Source organism: Oncorhynchus mykiss, chromosome 21 (genome assembly GCF_013265735.2).
Source record: "Oncorhynchus mykiss isolate Arlee chromosome 21, USDA_OmykA_1.1, whole genome shotgun sequence".
In the NCBI taxonomy this organism is placed as follows: domain Eukaryota; kingdom Metazoa; phylum Chordata; class Actinopteri; order Salmoniformes; family Salmonidae; genus Oncorhynchus; species Oncorhynchus mykiss.
This window is the reverse complement of record NC_048585.1, coordinates 35,917,798-35,939,843: the sequence shown is the minus strand read 5'-3', so window position 1 is coordinate 35,939,843 and position 22,046 is coordinate 35,917,798. Positions and strand designations below refer to the sequence as shown.

The window sequence follows — 22,046 nt, the reverse complement described above, 5'->3', positions numbered from 1 at the left end:
TTGTCTCTGCTTCCGCACAGCAAGTGGTATTGATGCACCAAGTCTGGAACCAACAGGAACCTGAACAGATTCTACCCCCAAAACATATGTCTGCTACATAGTCCTATTTGGTTAACTATTTAATTAACTATCTGCATGGACCCATTTTGCAGTAACTTTTTTGACTCGTCACATACGCTGCTGGTACTGTTTACTATCTGTAACTTTATTCCTAGTTATATGTACAGTCGTGGCCAAAAGTCTTGACTGACACAAATGTACATTTTCCCAAAGTCTGCTGCCTCAGTTTGTTTGATGGCAATTTACATATACTCCAGAATGCTATGAAGAGTGATCAGATGAATTGCAATTACTTGCAAAATCCCTATTTGCCATGCAAATTAACTGAATCCCCAAAAATGCATTTCCACTGCATTACAGCCCTGCCACAAAAGGACCAGCTGACATCATGTCAGTTATTCTCTCGTTAACACAGTGTTGACGAGGACAAGGCTGGAGATCACTCTGTCATGCTGATTGAGTTCAAATAACAGACTGGAAGCTTCAAAAGGAGGGTGGTGCTTGGAATCATTGTTTTTCCTCTGTCAACCATGGTTACCTGAAAGGAAACACGTGCCGTCATCATTGCTTTGCACAAAAAAGGGCTTCACAGGCAAGGATATTGCTGCCAGTAAGAATGCACCTAAATCAACCATTCATCGGATCTTCAAGATCTTCAAGGAGAGCAGTTCAATTGTTGTGAAGAAGGTTCAGGGCGCCCAAGAAAGTCCAGCAAGCGCCAGGACCGTCTCCTAAAGTTGATTCAGCTGCGGGATCAGGGCACCACCAGTACAGAGCTTACTCAGGAATGGCAGCAGGCAGGTGTGAGTGCATCTGCACGCACAGTGAGGCAAAGACTTTTGGAGGATGGCCTGGTGTCAAGAAGGGCAGCAAAGAAGCCACTTCTCTCAAGGAAAAACAGCAGGGACAGACTGATATTCTGCAAAAGGTACAGGGATTGGACTGCTGAGGACTGGGGTAAAGTAATTTTCTTTGATGAATCCCCTTTCCGATTGTTTGGGGCATCCGGAAAAAAGCTTGTCAGGAGAAGACAAGGTGAGCGCTACCATCAGTCCTGTGTCATGCCAACAGTAAAGTATCCTGAGACCATTCATTTGTGGGGTTGCTTCTCAGCCAAGGGAGTGGGCTCACTCACAATTTTGCCTAAGAACACAGCCATGAATAAAGAACGGTACCAACACATCCTCCGAGAGCAACTTCTCCCAACCATCCATGAACAGTTTGGTGACAAACAATGCCATTTCCAGCATGATGGAGCACCTTGCCATAAGGCAAAAGTGATAACTAAGTGGCTGGGGGAACAAAACACCGATATTTTGGGTCCATGGCCAGGAACTCCCCAGACCTTAATCCCATTGAAAACTTGTGGTCAATCCTCAAGAGGCGGGTGGACAAACAAAAACCCACAAATTCTGACAAACTCCAAGCATTGATTATGCAAGAATAGGCTGCCGTCAGTCAGGATGTGGCCCAGAAGTTAATTGACAAACATGCCAGGGCGGATTGCAGAGGTCTTGAAAAAGAAGGGTCAACACTGCAAATATTGACTTTTTGCATCAACTTCATGTAATTGTCAATAAAAGCCTTTGACACTTATGAAATGCTTGTAATTATACTTAATTATTCCATATTAACATCTGATAAAAATATCTAAAGACACTTAAGCAGCAAACTTTGAAAATTAATATTTGTGTCGTTCTCAAAACTTTTGGCCACGACTGTACATATCTACCACAATTACCTCGTACCCCTGCACATCGACTCGGTGCTGGTACCCCTTCTATATAGTCAAGTTATCGTTACTCATTGTGTATCTATCATTATTTATTATTATGTGTTTTACTTTTCTATTATTTCTTTATTTTACTTCTCTCTGCATTTTTGAAAATTGCCCGTAAGTAAGCATTTCACTGTTAGTTCACTTGTTTATGAAACATGTGACATTTGATTCGATTTTCCATTTGATAAAAATTATTTATAAATTATAGCCAAATGTAGTCAAATACTGTATGAAAATTATTTTTATCATCTACTATCTGTCTATTCAGCATTTCAAAAAGAACAGTTTGACATTTGTATCTTGGATTTTTTCAATTGCTTTGGTGCAATTTTCACAAGTACTGTATGTGGTAAATTTCCACAATGCTTAGTACAAAACTCAAAACAGATCATTAAAAACATTGTTGTTTAAAAACTACAAACACACAAATTCACTTTTTCACTAAACTTAAGAAATGTTTAGGTTCATTCCACCAATTCGGTGGCTTTTGTGAAGTGTAACTTCGTAAAAAAAAAAAATTAAATTCACTTAGAATGTTAAAATTAGCACAAATAACACATTTTCAACACCCTAAAAAACAAGTTTCCCATCTCAAGATGTTAAATAAAAAAATACTAGTGCATAGTAAGTGGCAAATAAAGTAACAGGGTTGACCATAACAGGGTTGACCATAACAGGGTTGACGATGTAATCATAAATCAGCCATAAGTCCACTTGTGACATGGGAATGGAAGATTGTTGTGTGCAACAGGGAGTGTATTTGACTCTCATGGTATTTGGCAATTAAATGCAAGCTTCACATTTCTTTTTATTGTTAAAACATGTCTAGGCTATCAATCTAGCGGTAACAGGGTTGATGTGTTACGCTCAACCTGCTCAGTTTTCCACCACACAACACCAGAAAATTTACAAAAAGTGAAGAACCAGCTCACTTGCACTATGATTTCACTTGTAGATGTCCATGTTTCTTTTGAAAACAATATTTAAAAAGTAATAGTTTCACCATATCAAAACAATAATTAATTTCACGTAACCTTAAAATGGTAACAATAATCTTCAGAAATAACTTTCAATGCAACAAAATAACTAGTGCTTTATATTGACATTTTGGGGTTAAGTGGGTTAAACAATCTTCTTCGAGGGGATACAGGGTTGATGGAGGGACATGATGAATTTTGACACTTTAGCAAGTCTTTATTCATATGAAACATCGAAGTTATTGAATTATCCATGGCTGGATTTAGACAGGCAGCCCAATTCTGATGTTTTTTTCACAAATTGGTCTTTTGACCAATCAGATCAGCTCTGAAAAAGATCTGGTGTGAAAAAAACTGATGTGATTGGTCAAAAGACAAATAAGTGGAAACATATCAGAATTGGGCTGCATGTGAAAACACAGCCCATGTGGTCTATATTAAAGGGCACTTCATTTAACAAAACAGGCTTTTAAAATTCAATATTGATGCACAATGTCTACTGACATATCAAAGGGCACCCATTTCGTGGAATGACCCTTTAATCTAGAACTACGTTTCACATTGCAATACATGTTCATATAAAGTAATTTCTTTTCACAATGCAATGCTCACATTTACTTTTGACATGATTGTCTTCTCATTTGTTAAAATACATTTTACTATTACTTAATCTGACTGCTCTTAATTGATAATCACGCCTATATATTTTAAAATGGTTTGTCTACAACAGATTTTGAGAATTACATAATGAAAATGTATGTTTGTAAAGTATAAACATAAAAAGTATTTATGATGTATATTGTAATGTACTATTATGATGGCATGTACTGTATGTAATGCATCCACTATACAGTAAATATGTATCCAAAATGACGTTTTTTTTATGGAATAATTTCACACGGATTTACAATAATTGCATTGGCCAAAACAGTACTGTAAAACGGTAAAATATGTCAGTTATATAGCAGGCATTTTTATACATACATTTTTGTATATGTAACCCCAGTGGGAATAGAACCTACAACTATATTGTTGCTAATGCCATGCTCTTACTAACAGAGCCTCACAGGACAGCTACAATGTGTAAGTACAATACTGTAAAATACTTGATTACAATATAGGTGGAAGGTGTATGATCGCCACCCCAATGAGCGTGCCACCCTCCTCCAGGCCATGGATGAGGAATGCAATGGCATCAATCCAGACCTACAGTATATCAGGCTTGGATTCGCCATGCCAAAAGGTTTTTCCCCAGGTGAATGAACAATGAGGACATTTACTGCAATGTCAATGAGAACCTATGGCCAAATGCAGGCTTGATATACAAACTAGTGCCTACTAAATGTTATGTTTCCTTAATTCATTCAATTTGTTAATTTGATTACAGTACACTCATTTTGTGATTTATTTTTTGCATCAATGATTGGGAAAGATGTTTTCAATGATTACACCATTGATAATACATGGGATAGAAATTATGGAAATATGATTTTCAGTGATAGTATATTGCCTAATGTGAAAAAAACAATGTTCTGTAAATTACAGTACTGTAGCATATAACATTCAAAGGGCAATTTTGAAACATGTATCTTACTTTAAAAAAAATATTGGATTAATTGGTTGTTAAAATGACTAAATTCAGAAGATATTGCTTTGGTGATTACATCAATGTTCTCATGGTATTTCACAGTAATCTTATATTTTGGATCAATGGTTGTGTGGTGAAAGATGTCTCCAAACAAAACGAATGCACAATAATAGGTTTGGAATACAAAACTGTTACCAGTTTGGAGTTTTTTTGTACTAAGAGTTTTGAAAAATCACCACATACTTGTGAAAATAGCACTAAAGCGATTGATAAAACATTTAAATGGTAGTTAAAATGACTAAGTGGTGAGCCTATCATTATCGGATGTATTGGTGGATAAACTAAATGTTCTCATGGTATTTCACAGAAAACATCAATTTTGCATGAATAACTCAGGGGTGAAAGATGTGTTCAACTCCAACTCCAATGCACAATCAAAGGTTATGAACATAAGTGTTATCAGTTTAGAGTTTTGTATTTAGAGTTTGGAAAAAGTAAACAACATAAAGTGACTGAATAGGGTGTTGGGCCACTACGAGCCAGAACAGCTTCAATGCAACTTGGCATAGATTGTACAAGTGACTGGAACTCTATTAGAGGGATGCGACACCATTCTTCTATGAGAAATGTCATAATTTGGTGTTCTGTTAATGGTGGTGAAAAAGCTGTCTCATGTGCCCCTCCAGAATCTCCCATAAGTGTTCAATTCAGTTGAGTTCTGGTGACTGAGATGGCCATGGAATATGGTTTACATCATTTTCATGCTCATCAAACCATTGTGATCACTCATGCCCTGTGGATGGTGTAATTGTCATACTATGGGAGATAGCCATGGTAACCAAAATAATGGCCTGACAAGCATTTCGATACATGACCCAAAGCATAATGGGATGTTAATTACTTAATTAACTCAGGTACCACACTGTTATTTATTCAAGTATTTCCATTATCTTGGCAGTTACTTGTAGATTCTAGTGTTAAGGAATCAAAGTGGAAAGCAACTGTGCAAACACACCACAGATACAGTGGGTAATGGTCGGCCACCAGGGTTGGGTAGGTTACTTTTTAAATGTATTCCGTTAGAGTTACTAGTTACCAGTCCAAAATTGTAATCAGTAACGTTACTTTGGATTACCGAAACTCAGTAAACGTAATCTGATGACTTTTAGTCAATTTTAGTTCACTTTCCCCTTAAGAGGCATTAGAAGAAGACGAAAAGGATCCATGAAACGCATTTGGTGTGTCATCACAGTGGATTCTGACTTGTCGACAGACTCGCTCAGGTGGAACAAACTTAAACTTGCGCCTTTTTTCAATGCTGAATTTAATGTCAATTGAGAAACAGATATGTGTTACAATGTATTTTTTCTCAAACATTTTTTTCATTTACATTTTTTTAAAAGTATTTGTAATATGATTTTCATCTTTTTGCTTACATTACGTAAGGGATTACAAAAAATAAAATAAAAAAAGATTACATGTAACTGATTATATGTAATCAGTTACTCCCCAACCCTGTCAGACACTGACTCTTTTCGGTCGATCGTTGGTCCTGTGTCCTCTATGTTTTTTTAATGTGTGTCAAAGAACAAAACATGTAGTCAGCTCTTTCAGTGTTTGGTCCCAATGTATCTCCCAGCCCCATGCATGCGAGATAGTTAGTATAATATGTATTGTTACAATGGTTAGCTTACATGGGGTAAAACAAGAGGGGAGATGGAAAGGATAATGGAGAAAACAAAAATGGTTACAGAGGTATACATTCACATAAAATAGTAAAAATATGTCTGCATAGAAACTTATGTTTGGACATTCATTGACATACCTGTACAGTGCCATCAGAAATTATTCCACATTTTGTTGTTTCCGCCTGAATTCAAAATTGATTAAATATTTAAAACATTATGACACAATACCCCATAATGACAAAGTAAAAACATGTTTTTGCAAATGTTTGCAAATTTATTGAAAATGAAATACAGAAATATCTCATTCACATAAGTATTCACACCCTTGAGTCAATACTTTGTAGAAGCACATTTGGCAGCGATTACAGCTGTGAGTTTTTCTGGGTAAGTCTCTAAGAGCTTGATCATTGCTAGATAACCATTTTTGGGTCTTGCCACAGTACATTTAAGTCAAAACTGTAACTAGGCAACTCAGGAACATTCACTGTCTTCTCGGTAAGCAACTCCAGTGTATATTTGGCTTTGTGTTTTAGGTTATGAAAGGTGAATGAATCTCCCAGTGCCTGGTGGAAAGCAGACTGAGCCAGGTTTTTGTCTTGGATTTTGCCTGTGCTTAGCTCCATTCTGTATTTTTTATCCTGAAAAACTCCCCAGTCCTTAATGATTACAAGCACACCCATAACATTATGCTTGAAAATATGCAGAGTGGTACGAAGTAATGTGTTATATTGGATTTGCTCCAAATATAACACTTTGTATTCAGGACAAAAAGTGAATTGCTTTGCCACATTTTTTGCAGTATTACTTTAGTGCATGGTTACAACAGGATGCATGTTTTGGAATATTTTTATTCTGTACAGGCTTCCTTCTTTTCATCTGTCAATTAGGTTAGTATTGTGGACTAACTACAATGTTGTTGATCCATCCTCAGTTTTCTATCACAGCCATTAAACTCACCATTGGCCTCATGGTGAGATCCCTGAGCGGTTTCCTTCCTCTCCGGCAACTGAGTTAGGAAGGACGCCTGTATCTTTGTAGTGACTGGGTGTATTGATATATCCAAAATGTAATTCATAAATTCACCATGCTCAAAGAGATATGCAATGTATGTTTAAAAATATACAGTGGGGAGAACAAGTATTTGATACACTGCCAATTTTGCAGGTTTTCCTACTTACAAAGCATGTAGAGGTCTGATTTTTATCACAGGTACACTTCAACTGTGAGAGACGGAATCTAAAACATAAATCCAGAAAATCACATTGCATGATTTTCAAGTAATTCATTTGCATTTTATTGCATGACATAAGTATTTGATACATCAGAAAAGCAGAACTTAATATTTGGTACATGACCTTCTCCCATTCCTCCTCTGGATCATCCAGTTGGTCATTGGCAAACTTCAGACGGGCCTGGGATGTGTTGGCTTGAGCAGGCGGACCTTGCGTGCGCTGCAGGATTTTAATCCATGACAGCGTAATGTGTTACTAATTGTTTTCTTTGAGACTGTGGTCCCAGCTCTCATCAGGTCATTGACCAGGTCCTGCTGTGTAGTTCTGGGCTGATCCCTCACCTTCCTCATGATCATTGATGCCCCACGAGGTGAGAGCTTGCATGGAGCCCCAGACCGAGGGTGATTGACCGTCATCTTGAACTTCTTCCATTTTCTAATAATTGTGCCAACAGCTGTTGCCTTCTCACCAAGCTGCTTGCCTGTTGTCCTGTAGCCCATCCCAGCCTTGTGCAGGTCTGCAATTTTATCCCCGATGTCCTTACACAGCTCCCTGGTCTTGGCCATTGTGGAGAGGTTGGAGTCTGTTTGATTGAGTGTGTGGACAGGTATCTCTTATACAGGTAACGAGTTCACACAGGTGCAGTTAATACAGGTAATGAGTGGAGAACAGGAGGGCTTCTTAAAGAAAAACTAACAGGTCTGTGAGAGCCAGAATTCTTACTGGTTGGTAGGTGATCAAATACTTATGTCATGCAATAAAATGCAAATTAATTACTTGAAAATCATGCAATGCGATCTTCTGGATTTTTGTTTTAGATTCCGTCTCTCACAGTTGAAGTGTACCTATGATAAAAATTACAGACCTCTACATGCTTTGTAAGTAGGAAAACCTGCAAAATCGGCATTGTGTCAAATACTTGTTCTCCCCACTGTATATGCATTACAAGTCAAAAGTTTGGACACACCTACTCATTCCAGGGTTTTTCTTTATTTTTACTATTTTCTACATTGTAGAACAATGGTGAAGACATCACAACTATGAAATAACACATGTGGAATCATGTAGTAACCAAAAGTGTGTTAAAAAACAAATGAAAATATATTTTATATTTGAGATGCTTCAAAGTAGCTACCCTTTGCCTTGATGACAGCTTTGCACACTCTTGGAAATGAATGAGTATGTGTATCTACATTTTAGACTAGTACTGTATACAGTGGGGCAAAAAAAGTATTTAGTCAGCCACCAATTGTGCAAGTTCTCCCACTTAAAAAGATGAGAGAGGCCTGTAATTTTCATCATCGGTACACTTCAACTATGACAGACAAAATTAGATTTTTTTTCTCCAGAAAATCACATTGTAGGATTTTTTATGAATTTATTTGCAAATTATGGTGGAAAATAAGTATTTGGTCAATAACAAAAGTGTATCTCTTATATACTCTTTGTTGGCAATGACAGAGGTCAAACGTTTTCTGTAAGTCTTCACAAGGTTTTCACACACTGTTGCTGGTATTTTGGCCCATTCCTCCATGCAGATCTCCTCTAGAGCAGTGATGTTTTGGGGCTGTTGCTGGGCAACACGGACGTTCAACTCCCTCCAAAGATTTTCTATGGGGTTCGAGAACTGGAGACTGGCTAGGCAACTCCAGGACATTGAAATTCTTCTTACAAAGCCACTCCTTTGTTGCCCGGGCGGTGTGTTTGGGACCATTGTCATGCTGAAAGACCTAGCCACGTTTCATCTTCAATGCCCTTGCTGATGGAAGGAGGTTTTCACTCAAAATCTCACGATACATGGCCCCATTCATTCTTTCCTTTACACGGATCAGTCGTCCTGGTCCCTTTGCAGAAAAACAGCCCCAAAGCATGATGTTTCCACCCCCATGCTTCACAGTAGGTATGGGGTTCTTTGGATGCAACTCAGCATTCTTTGTCCTCCAAACACGACGAGTTGAGCTTTTACCAAAAAGTAATATTTTGGTTTCATCTGACCATATGACATTCTCAATCTTCTTCTGGATCATCCAAATGCTCTCTAGCAAACTTCAGACGGGCCTGGACATGTACTGCCTTAAGCAGGGAGACACGTCTGGCACTGCAGGATTTGAGTCCCTGGCGGCGTAGTGTGTTACTGATGGTAGGCTTTGTTACTTTGGTCCCAGCTCTCTGCAGGTCATTCACTATGTCCCCCCGTGTGGTTCTGGGATTTTTGCTCACCGTTCTTGTGATCATTTTGACCGCACGGGTTGAGATCTTGCGTGGAGCCCCAGATCGAGGGAGATTATCAGTGGTCTTGTATGTCTTCCATTTCCTAATAATTGCTCCCACAGTTGATTTCTTCAAACCAAGCTGCTTACCTATTGCAGATTCAGTCTTCCCAGCCTGGTGCAGGTCTACAATTTTGTTTCTGGTGTCCTTTGACAGCTCTTTGGTCTTGGCCATAGTGGAGTTTGGAGTGTGACTGTTTGAGCTTGTGGACAGGTGTCTTTTATACTGATAACAAGTTCAAACAGGTGCCATTAATACAGGTAATGAGTGGAGGACAGAGGAGCCTCTTAAAGAAGAAGTTACAGGTCTGTGAGAGACAGAAATCTTGCTTGTTTGTAGGTGACCAAATACTTATTTTCCACCATAATTTGCAAATAAATTCATAAAAAATCCTACAATGTGATTTTCTGGATTTGTTTCTTCTTATTTTGTCTGTCATAGTTGAAGTGTACCTATGATGAAAATTACAGGCCTCTCTCATATTTTTAAGTTGGAGAACTTGCACAATTGGTGGCTGACTAAATATTTTTTTGCCTCACTGTATATGTATCTACCAATAGGTGCCCTTCTTTGCGAGGCATTGGAAAACCTCCCTGGTCTTTGTGGTTGAATCTATGTTTGAAATTCACTGCTCGACTGAGGGACCTTACAGATAATTGGTAAAAATTTTGACTTTGACATGATGGGGTATTGTGTGTAGCCCAGTGACAAATAAACAAAATGTTATGCATTTTAATTCAAGCTGTAACACAACAATGTGGAATAAGTCAAGGGGTGTTTATGCTTTCTGAAAGCAATGTAACTGCAATCAGGGAGCGGTACAAACTAAGAGGAAAGTTTGGCAAAAAGTTGCTTCCAAGCTGTGGAGATGATAATGAACAGCATTTTGGCAAAGATAATTAGAAAAGTAACTCACCAGAATCAGCAAATTCTGAGGAGACAGAGGAAGAAAAAGAGATACAAAGAGATAGAAAGGGAGAGGGAAAAGATCAACCAGATTATGTACAAGCAGATAAAACATGATAAAACATTGGACCTTAAAGCTGAGATCTGCATAAGGTGAAACAGTGCCACTGGTCGCCCCAGATGCATTTTTTATAGTTTTTGTTTTGTTTATGAAACGGAGAAGAGCATCCAGCATCGTGGTAAAAAAAAAGTACTACATACTGTTCTACATGCTGTTCTAATTAATTTTATCATGGTTTCATGATACACCTGGTTTTATGGTGCTTGAGTCCACACAACATATCGCTCTGTCACCTACAGTAGACCCTGATGAACAACATGGGGGGGGGGGGGGGGGGGGGGAATTAAGCCACCGACATGCTTTTTTGTCCTACCAGATCCACGATGAGAAGGTTCTAGCTAGTGCATCCCTCTGCCCTTCAACTCTTGTTGGATGTAGATGTCCGGTTTATCATGTCCCAGGCTCCCATGACTGTTACGATTATTTATTTACAAGTTATGTGCATGTGCCTAATGAACTCAATCTAATATAATCATTTAAAACATAATTGATGAATGATCTAATATATATAGTGCCTTCAGAAAGTATTCATACCCCTTGACTTATTCCACATCTGTGACCTGTTTCAGGAAACTAGGCGTATGTCTAGTTTTTTTGTACCAAAATGCGTTTTTTGGCAGAAATGCCTTCCGCATGACTGATGTGCCCATTGTAAATGTCCTGTTACTCAGGTCCAGACGCCAGGATATGCATATAATTGGTACCATTGGATAGAAAACCCTTTGAAGTTTGTAGAAATCTTAAAATAATGTATGAGACTATAACACAATTGATATTGTAGGAGAAAATCCAAAGAAAAACCAACCAGAATTTTTTTTGTTTGAGATCCCATGCTCTTACAATGGAAAGCTATGCAATTCCAGCTCCCAGATTGCAATTCCTATGGCTTCCACTAGATGTCAGCAGTCTTTGTTCAAAGGTTAAAAAAAAAACGAACATGACGCGGACTTGCTCATTTTACTTTTTTATTGAACATACTTCTTTCCGTATAACATATTATAGATTAATTACATTTTAGGGTACCTGAGTATTAAATAGAAATGCAGTTTAACTTGTTTTAACAAAGTTTAGCGGTAGCTTTTTGGATTCCTTTGTCTGCATGTTGAACTCAAATCGATGGTGCCAAATAAACTGACTTTTTGGGATATAAAAAAGGATTTTATCCAACAAAACGACCATGCATGTTGTAGCTGGGACCCTTTGGATTGCAAATCAGAGGAAGATTTTCAAAAAGTAAGGGATTATTTAATCGCTATTTGCAATTTTATGAAGCCTGTGCTGGTTGCAAAAATATGTTGTGGGGCGCCGTCCTCAAACAATCGCATGGCATGCTTTCGCTGTAAAGCCTATTGTAAATCGAACAATGCAGTTAGATTAACAAGAATTTACGCTTCTAACCGATATAAGAGACTTGTATGTACCTAGATGTTTAATATCCATAATTGTATGATTATTTATTTGAATTGCATGCCCTCCAATTTCACTGGAAATTGTCGACAGGTCCCGCTGACGGGACACCTAGCCCTATTAGGAGGGTGTGAACGATGCTAAATGATTGTAGACAAAGAAGGACTCTCCAATAGTAGTACCAAAACATTCAAAGGCCATTTTCTCAAAAGTGAGTTTACAAATTAAATCAACTTTCAAAGCAAAATTACTTTCCCATTGTTCCTCAACTGTAGTGTTATGATATACCATTTTGTAGCTCTGAGTCTCTACTTTTATCCAATGTACAAAACACAATTTCAAATTTTGCTACATCAGACCGATTTGAGCCGGTCGTCACATTTGTTGTGTTACAGCCTGAATTCAAAATGGATTAAAAAAAATGTTTATCCATCTACACACAATACCCCATAATGACAAAGTGAAAACATATGGTTAGAAATTCTAGCGAACGTATTGAAGATGAAATAGAGAAATACGTAATTTACATAAGAATGACACCCCTGAGTCAATACTTTGTAGAAGCACCTTTCTGGGTAAGTCTCTAGGAGCTTTCCACACCTGGATTGTGCAACATTTGCACGTTATTATTTTCAATATTCTTCAAGCTCGATCAAATTGGTTGTTGATCATTGCTAGACAACCATTTTCAAGTCTTGCTATAGATTTTCAAGCTGATTTAAGTCAAAAATCTAACTCGGCCACTGCAACTCCAGTATAGATTTGGCCTTGTGGTTTAGGTTATTGTCCTGCTAAAAGGTCAATTCATCTCTCAGTGTCTGGTGGAAAGCAGACTGAACCAGTCTAGGAGTTTGCCTGTGCTATGCTCCATTATGTTTATTTTTTAACCTGAAAAACTCTCCAGTCCTTACCAATTACAAGCATACCAATAACATGAAGCAGCCACCACTATGTTTGAAAATATGCAGAGTTGTACTCAGTAATGTGTTGTATTGGATTTGCCCCAAATATACTGTAACACTTTGTATTCAGGGCAGATTTACTTTAGTGCCTTGTTGCAAACAGGATGCATGTTTTGGAATAGTTTTATTCAGCCTTCCTTTTTTTCACTCTGTCAATTCGGCAAGTATTGTGGAGTAACTATAACATTGTCGATCCATTGTCAGAACAGAAATTGCAAGATTATGTTATAATACTGTTATTGCATTAAATGGTTGTTTTATGCAACAGAATAGAGGGTTCTTAACTATATTGTGTCTGTATGAACTGAAAGTGGGCCTCTGGGAGATTTAACACTGATAGTGGATTTACGATGGATTGGTGATAAACCTAACAAGACTGCATTCCATTGCATGATTAGTGTCTGTGTGCCTGACTGGAAGGTACTAGGGTGAGATGGCTCGGGGCCAGACCCTGGTTTCCACACAATGAGGCCTTTTTTACAGCAGATACTGTCTGTAAATTATAAGTATATTTTGTACTTGTGACCCATTCCATGCATCTGTTGTTTGTTATGTAGACTGTATCTTGGCTATAAAATACCTTTGTACCTTTGTCTCGAGGCTCTCAACAAATCATCTGAGGGTGATTCGTCGACCAGCCATCATTATTGCAGAGCACTCAATCGATTCACTTTATATGTGTGTGTTGTATTGACCTGCTGCCTTATTAATAGGTGAATAAAATTTAGTTTAAGTATAACTCTGACTTGTGTGATAAGTTTGTCTCTCCTCATTTGATAGTAAAGTAATTAACTGCCACACCATCCTCAATTTTCTCCTATCACAGCCATTAAACTCTGTAACTGTTTTAAAGTCACCATCAACCTCATGGTGAAATCCCTGAGTGGTTTCTTTCCTCTCTGGCAACTGATTAGGAAGGACATCTCTATCTTTGTAGTGACTGCTTGCATCGATACATCATCCAAAGTGTAATTAATTACTTCACCAAGCTCAGGAATATTCAATGTCTGCTTTTATTTTTTTAAATTTGCAAGCCCTGGTCTTTGTGGTTGAATCTGTGTTCGAAACTCACTGCTCGACTGAGGGACCTTAAAGATAATTGTAAGTGTGGGGTACAAATATGAGGTAGTCATTAAAAAATCATGTTAAACTCTGTTATTGCACACAGAGTGAGTCCATGCAACTTATTTTGTGACTAGTTAAGCACATTTTTACTCCTGAACTTATGTAGGGTTGCCATAACAAAGGTGTTGAATACTTATTGACTTTAGGCATTACTACAGCTTTACATTTTTATAAATTTGTACAAATTTCAAAAAACATAATTCCACTTTGACATTGTGGTATTGCGCATATGTCACACCCTGATCTGTTTCACCTGTTTTTGTGCTTGTCTCCACCCCTCTCCAGGTGTTGCACATCTTCCCCAGTGTATTTATCTATTTAATGTCTATATAAACAATATTATTCTCTCTGCAAATTGTTTTACCATTCACTTGTATGCAGTTGTTGTATGTGCTATTGGCCTCACGGTTGAGCAGGCTCTTTCTGAGCTTCAATCTGTCTTTACTTCCCTGCAGAAAGCCTTTGTTGAACTGAAACTGGTTCTCAATGAATGTAAAACCATGTATATGCTATTTTCTAAATCACATAAAAATGTTGCTGATTATTTATGCATACGTACATTGAATGGTGCACTCATTGATCATGTCCCTGAGTATACATGTCTGGGCTTTTTACAAAAAACATGTTAAGTTAGTTAAGAAATTGAAAATTAAAATAGGCTTCCTATGCAGGAGCAGATCATGCCTTTCATTAAATAGCAGAAAGAAAATAATTTAGTCAACATTTATTCTGGTTATTGACTATGGCGATATCATCTATATCAGTGGTCGCTAACCGGTCGATCGGCCATCTTTCTAGAGCTCTGACTTTTCGAAACCTGAAGATCACTGACGTCGTGCTTTGACCTCGTTGACCATCAGATGCAGGTACCATCAGTCCAGTAAAATAAAAAAGCTAATTTTTTCAATTCATGCTCCACAGTGCCTCACAAGTGCTAAACCAACAGATCTATTTTGTTATCAAAGTTCACATTTTGAAATATAATATGGTCTTATTTACAATATTGGCAGGCCAATCATATAGCCAATATGCTATGATAATGTATTAGGCCTACTGCCCAAACCTCATTCCTACAAAACTGTTTGTGTGAGGTTAATGTACAACAACAAAAAATCTGAGCAGTAGATCTCAGCTTACTTTTTGACTGCCAAAGTGATCTTGACTCAGAAAAGGTTGGTGACCACTGATCTATATGAATGCAGCTGCCAATTGTATTGAAGCCATTAGATGTTGTGTACCATAGCACATTAAGCTTTATTAGGGGCAATAGGTTCAGCACACATCACTGCATTTTGTATCAGTAAGTAGGTTGGAACTCTTTGAAGTATCGTGGATCAATGCACTGCATTCTCTTTGTTTATATAGTCCTCTTACATAAACTCTCGCTTTACCTTACTACATTGTTGAAGTACAGGCATACGGGCTACCTGACCCAGGCTCAGGGATGGCTAACGTTGGAGATCCCTTCAACCTCCAATGAATTGGGTAGATCTGCTTTTAATTTTTCTGCACCTTTCATGTGGAACAATCTCCAAAACACCCTGAAATTGGAGGAATTGGTGCCGATAGGGCTTTTCAGACATCAGACTTTTTTCATTGATGAACGTATTTGTTTTTATGATTGTTTTGTGTGTATGATTGTGTGTATTTTTGTGTATATTTAAGTGCTTTTATTGAATAGATGTGTATATTTTTGTATCTACAGGGCTCACCTGTAAAAGAGACCTTGGTCTCAGCTTGACTTCCCTGTCAAAAATAATAATAATGAAAAAAATCCTTACTGATGCCCTATTGGTTTGAAGATAGACAGCAGCTATTGGAAAATAACTGCAATCTAATCCATGGCCAAGATCAATCCTAAACAGAGAATGCCTAAAGCCTTATAAACTGCAAAAAGTTAAATTACATACAGCTAAACCAGCAGGTGTCTTATAGGACTCCATCCTCCCCTGCAGATATGAGATAACAACAGGAAATTAAGACCTCATCTCACATGGGGGAAGTGAGGTGCTCACAGTTAAAAGACCTCGTTTTTTGACACCATGACTCACAGAGGGTACTGCAGTCAGTGGTGGTTGGTGAAACTTTAAATTGGAGGATGGGCTCATAGTAAAGGCAGGAATGGGATGAATGGAATGTATAAATATAAAGTATAAATCAAATCACATTGTATATGTCACATGTGCCGAATACAACAGGTGCTTTACAGTGAAATGCTCACTTACAAGCCCTTTCCCAACGATGCAGAGTTAAAAATAAGAACAATTTATTAAATAATAACACAAGAGGAATAAAACACACAAGAATGATGCTATATACAGGGAGTACCATTTACATTTTCAGGGGTCTAAGGTAGTTGAGGAAGATGTGTGTGTGTGTGGTGTCAGTATGTGCATATGTGTGTTATGTGTGTGTGTGCATATATAGTGTATGAGTGTGTGTGTGAGTGTGTGTGGGTTTGTGTGTGAGTGTGCATAGAGTCAGTGGCCCAAAATGGGGTCAATGCAGATAATCAAATGGTTACCCAGACTAACTATTTACCAGTTTTATGGCTTGGGGATAGAAGCGGTCTCGGAGTCTGTTGGTCCGAAACCCGATGCTCCGGTGCTGCTTGCCAGATGGTAGTAGAGAGAACAGTCTATGGCTTGGGTGGCTGAAGTCTTTGGCAAATTATCGCATGATATAGAGGTCCTAGATGGAAGAGAGCTCGGCCTTAGTGATGTACTGGGCCACCTGCACCACCCTCTGTAGCGCTTTGAGGTCGAGAGTGGTGCAGTTGCCATACCAAGCGGTGATGCGTCCAGTCAAGATTCTCTCAAGGTGAAGCTGAATAACTTTTTGCTAAATCTTTTCAGCCTCCTAAGGGGGAAGAGGCACTGTAGTGCCCTCTTCACGTCTGTGCAGTGTGTGTGTGGACTATGTTTAACCCTTTGTGATGTGGACACTGAAAAACTTGAAGGTCTCAAACCGCTCCGCTATAGCCCTGTTGATGTGGATGGGGGTGTCCTCACCCCCCTGTTTCCTATAGTCCATGATCAGCTACTTGGTCTTACTGATGGTGAGGGAGAAGATAACAGTTCTCTGACCTCCCTGTAGGCTGTCTCTTCGTCGTCGGTGATCAAGACTACCACTGTCGTGTCATCAGCGTTGGAGTTGTGCGTGGCCATGCAGTCGTGGGTGAACAGGGAATACAGAAGGGGACTAAGCACACACCCCTGTGGGGTCCCCATGTTGAGGGTCAGTGTAGTGGAGGTGTTGCCTACACTCACCACCTGGAGGCGGCCTGTCGGGAAGTCCAAGATCCAGTTGCAGAGGGAGGTGTTCAGTCCCAGGATCTGAGCTTGCTGATGATAATGCTGAGCTGTATTCAATGAACAGCATTCTTACATAGGTATTCCTCTTGTCCAGGTGGGATAGACCAGTGCGAAGTGCACATCTGTGGATGTGTTGGGGCGCTATATGAATTACTGTGGGTCCAGGGTGTCTGGGATGATGGTGTTGATGTGCGCCATGACCAATCTTTCAAAGTACTTTGTGATTACAGATGTGAGTGCTATGAGACAATAGTGATTTGTGACTGACTGGCTCAAATCTGTCTTATGTAGCAAAATTTGAAATTGTGTTTTTCACATTGGATAAACGTAGAGACTCAGAGCTAGAAAATTGTATATCATACACGACAGATGAGGAACAATGGGAAAGTAATTCTGCTTTGAAAGTTGATAAACTTGTAAACTCACTTTTGAGTAAATGGCCTTTGAATGTTTTGGTTCTACTACTGGAGACCACTTCTTTGTCTACACCCATCCAGAATCATTCACACCCTCTTAAATTTTAGCCACTCCCATATCTTCAAGGGTAGATCCGTGCATTCTGTACTAACAACAGCAGTCAAGCACACAAGCTAACTGGTTAGCTACTTCCGGACACAAATGAGAGAACAGGTCACTGAACATTACTTGCCATGGCAGAGCTGGTTAGGCTGTTATGTTATCCACAGCGTTGGTGACTTTAACTGTCTGTCAGATTGTCTGTTCATAAATTCAAAGCGTTTAGCTTTCGGAGCGTTCAGAGCGCACACTGGACACTCTGCCTGATGAGCAGGGTTGATCAGAATGTTCTGACCTCACAATGACAGTCAAGCCTGCAAGCTAACTGGCTAACATTGGCTAGCTTGCTAGCTACTTCCAGACACAAATGAGACAACACCCCACTCTGACCATTTTCCTCACCCTAGCAGAGCTGGTTAGGCTGTTTTCATGTTATCCAGTGTTGGTGACTGTAACTGTGCTGCTGGCAACAATTTAATGACACTTTTTTGTCAACGTTTACTGACACCGGCCATATTCAATAGGTGTTGAGCATTAATAAGTTATTCTGCGCTCTGGCACACTCAGGCAGGTTACCCTGGAGTTCTTGGGAACAATAACAATTAGGTTTAGTTTGAAACGTGTTGGGATTACAGAATATTGGGACAAGAAGAGGTTGAAAATGTCTGTGAAGACACTTGCCAGCTGGTCTGCGCATGTTCTGACAACGCGCCCTGGTATTCCGTCTGGCCCAGCGGTTTTGCGAGTAATAACAAACTTAAAAGTCTTACTCACATGGCCCATGGCGAGATCACACAGTCGTCCGGAACAGCAAAGACTCACCTGCATGACTCAGTGTTGTTTACATCAAAGCGAGCATGGAAGGCATTTATTTTGCCTGAGAGGCCTGCGTCACTGGGCAAGTCACGAATGGGTTTCCCTTTGTAATCCGTAATCATCTACAAGCCCTTCCACATCCGACAAGCGTCAGAGCCGGTGTAGTAGGATTCTATTTTATCCCTATATTTTCATGTTTGATGGCTCATTGGAGGTCGTAGCAGGATTTCTTGTATGTGTCCCATTAATGGAAAGCAGTAGCTCTATCTAGCGTGGATACTGCCTGTAATCCATAAATTCGACCCTGTGTTTTTGTATAGTGTTTGTTTGGTCTTCGTCCCCATGCCTTTACATGGCACGCCATAATTTGGGTACAATACAAAAAAACTATTACGCATTCCTGCGTCTGTCTCCCGATCCTTCATGCCAATGTGACAGACACATTTCATGGGAACGTTGCAAGACCATTCATGTGTCCAGTTTTATGTGTTTTAAGAGAATATTCCCTCAACTTCCCACCAAACATACACATGGTTACCATGTTCTCAGAATATAGGATATCAAGATTCTAGACATGTTTCATGGAAACATTGCAAGAACATTTGTGCCCAGTTTTCTATGGGATGTTGATTGAATATTCTCCTAGCCCTTTCTAGGCTTTATGATGTGTTCCTAATTTCTTTAATAAATAGCTCATGAAGAAGACAGTTCTATCAGAATCCATCTAATAGCAAAAACGTCCAGTATGTGCAAGAACTATCTTCATTGAATGTTGGCAGAGAAACGTTAACCTGGGTTAACCTACAAATGACCGGAATTATGAGCACCAGTTTGCCTCTTAACCTTCTGGCTCTGTATGGAAGTGGAACCAGGCAAAGATAAACAAAAGCATTCCATGTTGCTTTGCGTAAACTCTAGAAAAACAGAGGTAGAGAAACAGTGACCATTTTGTGTGTTGGATAACAGCTTACCTTCACTGAGAGGGTCCAGTGTGTGGATCATAAGTTGGAAGATACTGTTTCTCATCAGGCTGTTGTGCAGGGAGGCTGAGCTACCACCTCTCTGAAGCCGGGGCCTAGCCTGCAAGAGGAGCACATTGCCGTTACACAAACAATGGCACCATTACACAACTCTTTCTAGTCCTTGGTGGTTCCCCTAAGGAAATACCTGAAGGACACTATAACACTGTAGTGTTAGCTGTATTTCTCATACAAAATAATGCAGTATCATCATTTCCAAAGCAAAATGCAGAGTGCTGGCCCTCTTCTTAGGTCATTATCTGTATCAGGTCTAAAGTTTGATTGTCCCTGTAGTGGAAATTCTCTGCCCTGGAATGTCCTCTTAATCTAACAGTCAAGATTTTGAGAGACCTGGGTTCAGATCCTGCCTGTGACAATGGCACCCAACTGTAGGACGGTGTCTCATCGAGGATGAGGTCAAAAGGGGGTGAATCTAGTGACCATCAATAGGGCTCATGGTCTTGTGATGAAATAGCCCTAACTGTGACTTCAAAATTAGTGTCACCCTGGGCCCAAGAGGGAATTTCCCCTTGGTCTAACAGTCAAGATGTTTGTTTTTCCTGTGAGAGCCCCAGGTTCAGATCCCACCTGTGACATCCCATTGGTTTAAAAAAATGTATGTTGCCTTTAATTGTGTCTTTAGGTGAAACAATGTGCAAGTCCTTTCCATGAAACCAGTCAAATAACTAAGTGACATGTTACATCTCCAGAACTGCTCTCCAGGACACCTACACCACCCGAGGCCAAAAAGATCACCAAGGACAACAACCACACGAGCCACTGCCTGTTCACCCCGCTATCATCCAGAAAGCGAGGTCAGTACAGATGCATCAAAGCTGGGACCGAGAGACTGAAAAACAGCTTCTATCTCAAGGCCACCACAGCATCACTAACATTGAGTGGCTGCTGCCAACATACTGACTCAATCTCTAGCCACTTTAATAATTAAAAATTGGATGTAATAAATGTATCACTATTCACTTTAAACTATGCCACTTTATATAATGTGTACATACCCTACACTACTCATCTCATATGTACAGTATATACTGTACTCAATACCATCTACTGCATCTTGCCTATGCCGTTCGGCCATCGCTCATCCATATATATTTTTATGTACAAATTCCTATTCATTCCTTCATACACACAAGTGTAAGGTAGTTGTTGTGAAATTGTTAGATTACGTGTTAGATATTACTGCATGGTCGGAACTAGAAGCACAAGCATTTCGCTACACTAACATTAACATCTGCTAACCATGTGTATGTGACAAATCAAATTTGATTTGATTTGAACTCAAATATCATGCCCAAATCATATCAAAATAATTTCAACCCAACTCATTGAACTACTGTACACAATGGGCAAATGCAAAAGCATGCAAAAGCATGCTAACAGGGGACATTTTACTTTTTGAGGGGTTTTGATAAGAAAATGCTAATACTAGTGGTTGGTGGCAGTGACTAGTTTAACCACTAGGCTATCTGGGTTTGAGCGGGCGGGTGGGGGGGGGGGGGGGGTCAGACAGACTGTCTGCACTTTGTGAAAGGCCATAAGGAGGGCGGGGTACTGTATATTTTCTAAACACGTTTAATGGGAGCTTTGCAAGACCACTCATGTGTCCAGTTTTCTGTGTTTTAAGAGAATATTCCCTCAACTTCCCACCAAACATACACTTTTTTGGTTACTACAGTGCCTTGCGAAAGTATTCGGCCCCCTTGAACTTTGTGAACTTTTGCCACATTTCAGGCTTCAAACATAAAGATATAAAACTGTATTTTTTTGTGAAGAATCAACAACAAGTGGGACACAATCATGAAGTGGAACGACATTTATTGGATATTTCAAACTTTTTTAACAAATCAAAAACTGAAAAATTGGGCGTGCAAAATTATTCAGCCCCTTTACTTTCAGTGCAGAAAACTCGCTCCAGAAGTTCAGTGAGGATCTCTGAATGATCCAATGTTGACCTAAATGACTAATGATGATAAATACAATCCACCTATGTGTAATCAAGTCTCCGTATAAATGCAACTGCACTGTGATAGTCTCAGAGGTCCGTCAAAAGAGCAGCGAGCATCATAAAGAACAAAGAACACACCAGGCAGGTCCGAGATACTGTTGTGAAGAAGTTTAAAGCCGGATTTGGATACAAAAAGATTTCCCAAGCTTTAAACATCCCAAGGAGCACTGTGCAAGCGATAATATTGAAATGGAAGGAGTATCAGACCACTGCAAATCTACCAAGACCTGGCCGTCCC

General features: G+C 39.3%; 1 protein-coding gene across 3 annotated transcripts in view; it reads right to left on the bottom strand.

Moving 5' to 3' along the window:
* LOC110500322 (sodium/potassium/calcium exchanger 2) overlaps positions 1-22,046 on the bottom strand; it is a 194,415-nt gene that overhangs the window by 43,062 nt on the left and 129,307 nt on the right. For 2 of the 3 annotated variants that reach the window (XM_021577628.2, XM_021577626.2), the window contains 2 exons: positions 19,735-19,843; positions 10,513-10,527 (listed from right to left, as the gene is read on the bottom strand). In XM_021577628.2, coding sequence (XP_021433303.1) covers positions 10,513-10,527; positions 19,735-19,843 — 124 coding nt within the window. The remainder of the gene's footprint in view (positions 1-10,512; positions 10,528-19,734; positions 19,844-22,046) is intronic. The other variant, XM_021577627.2, reaches the window with a different exon arrangement.